This window comes from Meleagris gallopavo, unplaced genomic scaffold, assembly GCF_000146605.3.
Source record: "Meleagris gallopavo isolate NT-WF06-2002-E0010 breed Aviagen turkey brand Nicholas breeding stock unplaced genomic scaffold, Turkey_5.1 ChrUn_random_7180001953031, whole genome shotgun sequence".
NCBI classification, from domain to species: domain Eukaryota; kingdom Metazoa; phylum Chordata; class Aves; order Galliformes; family Phasianidae; genus Meleagris; species Meleagris gallopavo.
This window is the reverse complement of record NW_011214099.1, coordinates 1-7,599: the sequence shown is the minus strand read 5'-3', so window position 1 is coordinate 7,599 and position 7,599 is coordinate 1. Positions and strand designations below refer to the sequence as shown.

At 56.5% G+C, this 7,599-nt stretch overlaps 1 protein-coding gene across 1 annotated transcript; it reads right to left on the bottom strand.

Annotated features, from left to right (window-relative positions):
* Positions 1 to 225: 225 nt before the first annotated feature.
* On the bottom strand, positions 226 to 6,190 carry LOC104916996 (maestro heat-like repeat-containing protein family member 1). The gene is made up of 6 exons (XM_010728061.3): positions 5,681 to 6,190; positions 4,074 to 4,262; positions 3,650 to 3,802; positions 3,406 to 3,540; positions 2,313 to 2,415; positions 226 to 386 (listed from the first exon to the last, which is right to left on the bottom strand). The coding sequence occupies exons 1-6, from the start codon at positions 5,777 to 5,779 to the stop codon at positions 241 to 243; spliced, it is 825 nt and encodes a 274-aa protein (XP_010726363.1). The 5' UTR covers positions 5,780 to 6,190; the 3' UTR covers positions 226 to 240.
* Between the last annotated feature and the right edge of the window lie 1,409 nt (positions 6,191 to 7,599).

Below are 7,599 nucleotides of genomic sequence, written 5' to 3'. Positions count from 1 at the left end.
CTCCCCTCCCCTCCCCTGGTGCAATTAAGGCCATCCCCTCCTGTCCCATCGCTGTCACCTGGGAGCAGAAGCCAACCCTCTCCCCCACCACAACCTCCCTTCAGGAGTTGTAGGGAGCGATGAGCTCCCCGCCGAGTCCCCTCTGCTCCAGACCGACCCACCCCCCACCCACAGCCTCTCCTCACGGCGCTGGGCTCCAGACCCTTCCCCCTTCGTTGCCCCCTGGACACACTCAGCACCTCAACGTCCCTCTGGCCGTGAGGAAGGACTCTGCGGGGTCGCAGGGTGGGCACGGCATGGGGTCCCCCCATGGCACTCACCCGAGATGAGCTGCTCCAGGTCCACCTGGTGGCAATGGTCCTCCCCCACGTGCAGCACGAGGAACCCTGGGGAGGAAGGTCAGGCTTAGGGCTCGATGGGACCCAACGGGGATCCCCCAGAGCTGAGCATGCAGACGGACTCAGGGCTGCGCTGTGGGTCACAAAGAGCCACCCTGGAGAACGTGGGGATGTGGGTCAGTGCTGTGCACCAGGAACGTCCAACCCACACTGCTGAGGACATCGTTTCACGCAGCCCCACGACTTCCAGCATTAGTCTGTGGTTTTTTAGTGATGGCTTTCATGAGCCGCTTGCACGGGTGATGGCTGCTCCGAAAGTAATGCCTCCTGTTTTGTTATGGTGGCCCGCAGTGTCAGAGTTGGGTGGTGGTGGGATGGCAGGAGAGGTTGAAGCCACCCCCCACCACCCCTACTAACTACGTCCCTACAGAGAATCACAGACTCATTAAGGTTGGAAGACATTTCCAAGATCCCCAAACCCAACCCCAACCCCAACTAGCCATGTCCCCAAGTGCCACATCTCCACCTGGAAGACCCCCGGGGATGGGGATCCCACCACCCCCCTGTGCCAACAGCCACCCTTTCCAAGAAGGAATGGTTCCTAATACGGCGCTATGCTTAATTCCTAAGGAAATGGTGTCAGTTTTCAAAGATCACAATTTGAAAAGCCATTAATTATATCGCAGAAACACACTGCCAAGTCTGACGTGTCCCGAGGAACGTTTCATAAAGACCAGAAAGAAGAACAAAAAAAATTCTGTAACTGCGACCAAAATTTTCATAAAATTACAGCTCTGCCACAAAAGCTCATCCTGCGGTGGCAAATCTGATGGCAGAAAACCAATCTGAACCATTCGCTGATGGTGAATTGCTGGAAGGACGGCAGATATCATCTCCTCTCCCCATTAAAAAGCTGGATTTGTCTGAAAATGAGATTTCCTCAGCAGACTGCAGCCAGGTGGACCAAAGGAACAGGAAAATCTATTGAGAGAAATGCAGAGAGCAAAGCTGCTCCTTTCCAATCGGTGGTGACGGATGAAAGTGCTGATGCTACCAACACGGCTCAACTCTCTGCTCTCATTAGAGGTACTGGAAATGAATGTAAGGTCGCCAAAGAAATGGATTCTTTGGGGCCATTAAGAGGGACAACCTCTTGGTTTGGCAGGATGTGCATTTTTGAAGAACTGCTCTCCAGAGGGAGGCACAGGATGAGGGAAATCAGAGCAAAAGTCTCTGATGAACGCCTCACAAGGAACCACAACCGCTGCCATTGAACCAGAGTGCTGCATAAAGGTCAAATATCCCACTGGCTTTATGGTTCTACTGCTCTCCTTATGTTTTTAGAAAAAAAAAAAACGCAAGTTCTGTTGCTTATTTAAGTTAAACTATCCTATATATCTTATATGTGGCTCAAGACGACTCCTCTTCACTCAGTACTGGTGAAGGTGAGCCAGAAGTTTGGACACCCTTGAGACAGATGATGGAACCACGGAATGGTTGGGTTGGAAGGGTCCTTGAAGATCGTAGAGCCATAGGATGGTTGGATTGGAAAGGTCCTTAAAGGTCACAGAGCCATGGAATTGTTGGATTCGAAGGGTCCTTAAAGATCATAGAGTCACAGGATGGTTGGATTGAAAGGGTTCTTGAAGATCACAGAACCCTGGGAAGGTCGGGTTGGAAGGGTCCTTACAGAGCCGTGGAATGGACTGGGTTGGACTGGTGCCCCCACCAGCACCTCTGCAGCTCTGTTAATCCACTGCTATGAACCAGCACAGCGCTGCCAGCTCTGCAGAACACAGCCCAACTCTGCACTGCCTTTATCACGACAGGATGAACTTTCTCACGATGGCATGATCTGGTCAGGGTCCGTGCAGCCCATGGGTGCAGTGGAGGACTGAACACCCCCCCCCAGGAACCCCCATGGGGGTTGCAAAGGAGCATGGAAGCAACAGCATGGAGCAGGCACAGCCTTACCGATGAACATGGGCGCAGCTGCTCGGATGTCCACCCAGGAGCTCTTGAAGTAGAAGAGGTTGGTCAGAACCAGACGGTTCAGCATCTCCGGGTAGCTCTGCATCTGCAGGATGCAACGCAGAATCACGGAGCTGGAAGGGACGTCTGGAGATTCCCTAGCCCAATCCTCAGCTGGTAGCCCTCCTGGCCACTAGGGCACACTGCTGGCTCATAGTCAATTGTTGGGTAACTTGTTATTCAACAATTGGTCAGCTGGTGGTTAACCACTCAACTGTTGGTCAACTGCTGGTCAACTTGTTGGTCACCTGTTGGTCAACCATTGGTCAGTAATTCATGTCCAACCTTTAGCTGTTTTCAGATTTCCAGTTCAACTGCTTGTCAACTATTGGTCAACCATTCAACCGTTGGTCAACTGTTGATCAATCATTCAACTAGTTGTCAACTGCTGGTCAACCATTGGTCAACGGTTGGGTCAACCTCTGGTCAACCACTGCTCAACCATTCAACCACTGCTCAACTGTTTGTCAACCACTGCTCAACCATTCAACCACTGCTCAACTGTTTGTCAACCACTGTTTGTCAACCACTGGTCAACCATTCAACCACTGGCTCACCATTCAACTGTTGGTCAACTTCTGGTTAACCATCAGTCAACCGTTGAGTCAACCATTCAACCATTGGTCAACCAGCAGTCAACTGTTGTTCAACTGCTGTTCAACGGTTGGGTCAACCATTAGTCAACCATTGGTCAACCAGCAGTCAACTGTTGTTCAACTGCTGTTCAACGGTTGGGTCGACCATTAGTCAACCATTGGTCAACCAGCAGTCAACTGTTGTTCAACTGCTGTTCAACGGTTGGGTCAACCATTAGTCAACCATTGGCCAACCACTCAACCGCGGGTCAACCGTTGGTCAACTGTTAGTCAACTACTGGTCAACTGTTGGTCAACCACTGTTCAGCCACTGGTCAATCATTGGCCAACCATTCCACCATCAGTCAATTGTCGGTCAGCAGTTGGTCAATCACTGGTCAATCGTTTCTCAAATGGTTTTCAACCGCTGCCCACCCGCCGTCCAGCTGGGCAGCACTCACCAGGTGCTTGCAGACGTTGTTCATGAACTCGCCGTAGTGCAGGCTCCGGTCCTCCCGCAGGTGGTTCAGGAACATGTCACACAGCCCCTCGCAGCCCATGTTGGGGCCGCACATGCGCAGAGCGAACTTGCAGGCCTGCAGCACACGCACAGGGGGAGGTTGCAAGGTTGCAGCGTGCCGGGGGGGCTCAACGCATCGCCGCATCCTTGAGTGGGTGACCCCCCTCCCCGTGCCGTGCGCTCACCCTGACGACCTCGGGTTTGGGGTCCTGGAGGTGCAGCAGCAACGTCACCAGCCCGTTGAGGATCTGCTCGAAGAACGCCTCGCTGTCACCCTCGCTGAATTTGGTCAGGTTGCCGAAGAGGACGATGGATGAGCAGCGGAGGTCGGGCTGCTCCTGCAGGCGGGGACAAGCTGGGGCTCAGGGGCCGCCGCTGGGTGTGAACTCCCAAATTTCAACCCAGTGTCTGCCCCATCCCCTGGGCCAGAGCCCCACAACAGGTGGGGGACAGATGGGGGACACTGGGGACAATGTCTCCGTGCCGCATTCACCTTCAAACATTTGAGGGAGCTCAGTAATGACCACCCTATGCATAGTGCCCAGCCCAGACCCTGCGGTCCATCGAGGCCCCGTGCCCAGAGCAGGCTCTGCCATCCCGCTCCCTTACGCTGTCAAAGAAGGGCCGGATCCTGATGGCGATGTGCAGGAGCGTGGCCTGCACGTCCCTCTCCTCCAGGTGCTCCAGTAGCTTGGACAGACTGGTCATGGCCTCCAGAGCCACCAGGTTGTTGGGATCGTCTCTGTCATCCATGCCATTGACCATGGACGCCAGCAGCTTGGCCCCATGCTTATGCACCTGTGAGGGAAGTGGTGAGAGCTGGAATTAAAATGAAATTACAGTATAAACCCATGGTAAGTTTGCCATCACTCTGCCTTTGCAATTTGGAGGACGGCTGGGAAAAGGACAAAGCACAGTCCTACACTGTGGGGATGTGCAACAATCATAGAATCACCAAGGCTGGAAAAGACCAACATCATCCAGTCCAACTGTAATGGAGAAGGAGACCCATGGCAGCTGGGAATTGTAGAGTCATGGAATTGTTAAGGTTGGAAAAGAGCTCCAAGATCCCCAACTCCAACCCAAAACCACCCACACCCACCTCCCAGTGACCCTAAATAAACTCATGAAGTCATTTAGGTTGGAGAAGACCTCTGAGATCCCCTGTCCAATCCCAACCCATCCCAGTATGACCCTAAATAGACCCATAGTCATAAAGGTTGGAAGAGACCACCAAGACCTGCAACCCCAACTCACTCCTACCATGACCCTAATTAAAACCACAGAGTCATTAATGTTGGAAGAGACCTCCAAGATCATCCAGTTCAACCCCAACCCATCCCACCATGACCCTAAATAGAATCACAGAATCATTCAGGTTGGAAAAGACTGCTAGGATCACCCAGTCCAACCCCAACCCACTCCACCACCCCCACTGACCACGTCCCCAAGTGCCACATCCCACATCCCCACATCTATTCAATCCCTCCTTGGATGAAACTCCACCACCTCCCTGTGCAGTTCTGGGAGGACATTTCCCCCAGTGCCTGACCCCAAACCTGCCCTGGAAAAACCTGAGGCCATCTCCTCTCTACCCCACCTCGACACGGCCCCTATGGGGTCACTGTGAGGCTCCCTATGGGGAATCCTGAACCACTCTGCCCCACATCTCCAGCACTGTGGGGCGACTGTGACTCCAAAGCAGAGGACCCAGCTGAGTGTGCTGAGCTTCTGGGAGCCATAGGGGCTGCAAGACCCCAGTGTGCCATAGGGATTGCCCTGCTCAACCCCAGTGTGTGGGGTGGGAGACCGGGAGGAGGAGGGCTGGGCTCCCAGGATCAAACCGACATGGAATCATAGGGGTTGGAGAAGACTTCGAAGATCCCCAAATCCCCAACCCAACCCAACCCATCCCCACTGACCACGTCCCCAGGTACCACATCTCCATGCTTCCTGACCACCCCCAGGGTTGGTGACCCCCCCTTCCCCACCCCAGGCATCCCATTCCAGTGCCCAACCACTTCGGAGAAGAAATTTCTCCCTGATCCCACCATGCCCACCAATGGCAGCAGAGGGACACAAAGACCGTGCCACCTCACCGTCACCGGGACGAGGACGTGGCCAACAGCCCCACTCCCAGAGCAGACAGTGCACCCCGTAAGCATCCCCCCCCCCACCAAAGGACCCGACCCCAGCTCCGTGCCGTTCGCTCCCACCTTTTCGGGTGCCCCCACGGCGATGTTGCCCAGCCCCCGCAGCGCCAGCACGCGCACCAGCAGACACGGGTCCTTCTGCCGCCCCGTCATGCTGTCCATCACGCTCTCCAGCAGGATCAGGTCGTTCACCACGTTACTGCTCAGCAGCTGAGGGAGAACGGAGCGATGGGACGGCAGCCCCCCATCCCATGGGCGGCTGCGGCGGTGGGTCGGGAGCTGCCACTGCTTTCCGCCCAGGGCGAGACGTCTGCTCCTGGATTTCAGCTCTGGATTTCAGCTCTGAGCTCAGAACTGCAAACGGGGAACTCCTCACAGCCCTCAGATCCAGGGAAACCGCAGGGATGGAGGGCACCGGCAGCCAACCACATCCCTGGGACCCACCGAGCTGAGACCACCTCTGGGTGAGTCGAGGGCAGCAGGGAAGAGGCTGGGGGCTGAGGGGAAAAGCATGGCCCCAGCTGCAGAGCAGCAGCACAGCCCCGTGGCTCCAGCAGCATCCCCACAGGCACAGCCCCATGGCTCCAGCAGCAGGAGCACAGCTCTGGGAACATTCCCATTGCCAGAGCAGCAGAAGCACACATCTAGGAGCACTCCCAGCTGCAGAGCAGCAGAGCACGGCTGCTCCATCACCCCAGCAGCATCCCCAGCAGCAGGAGCACAGCCCCAGGAGAATCCTAGCATCTGGAGCACAGCTCCTTGTACCCAGGAGCATTCCCAAGAGCAGAACAGCAGGAGCACAACTCCACAACTCCAAGAGCATCCCCAGCAGCAGAAGCACAGCTCCAGGAGCATCCCCAGCAATGCAGCAGCAGGAGCACAGCCCCATGGCCCCAGGAGCTTCCCCAGCAGCTGGAGCACAGCTTCAGGAACACTCCCAGTGCTGCGGCAGCAGGAGCACGACTCCAGGAGCAATCCCAGCTGCGGAGCAACAGGAGCACGGCCCCACGACTCCAAGAGCATCCCAGCAGCAGGAGCACGGCCCCAGGAGCGGCCCCAGCAGCAGGAGCACAGTTCCATGTACCAGGAGTAAATCCAGGAGTAGAGCAGCAGGAGCACGGCCCCATCACCCCAGTAGCATCCCCAGCAGCAGGAGCATGGCCCCACGGTTGCAGGAACATCCCAGCAGCAAAACACAGAGCTCCTGGCAAGCGGTGCAGAGTCCTGCAGTGCTGTGAGCTGCTGGCCGTGCGCCGAGCCGGGGGCTGCCGGGGCTGCTCTCCCACTGACCCCCACCCCTGGGGACGCGGCTCATTGCAAACAGAAATGGAGGAGCTGTTAATGGCACGGGTTAACGAGCTGTGTGGGGCTGCTGGATGCAGGGCAGAGACAGGGCTACTGCAGGTGGCGATGACCAAAATCTGGCATCTCATGGCAACCCATGGCACAGACCTGGCACCCAAAGCAGGGACTCCATGGCACAGACCTGGCACCCCATGGTGTCTCCAGGCACAGACCTGGCACCCAAAGCAGGGGCTCCATGGCACCGAACCTGGCACCTGGCACAGGAACCCCATGGCATAAAACCTGGAACCCCATGGAACTTTGTGGCACAGACCTGACATCCCGTGGCACCCCACCACATTCCATGGTGCCCCATGGCACAGACCTGGCATCGGGATCCCAGGGCACAAAACCTGGCACCCCATGGCGGCACAGATCTGGCACTGCGTGGCACCCAAGGCACTGAAATCCGTGGCACTGCCCATGACGCCCCATGGCACAGAGCTGGCACCTGGCAAAGGGACCCCAGGGCACAAAACCTGGTGCCCCATGGCACAGATCTGGCACTGCGTGGCACCCCATGGCACTGGGATCCTTGGCACTGCCCCATGGCACTCCATGATGCCCCACTGGCACAGAGCTGGCACCTGGCAAAGGGACCCCAGGGCACAAAACCTGGCGCCCCATGGCACAGATCT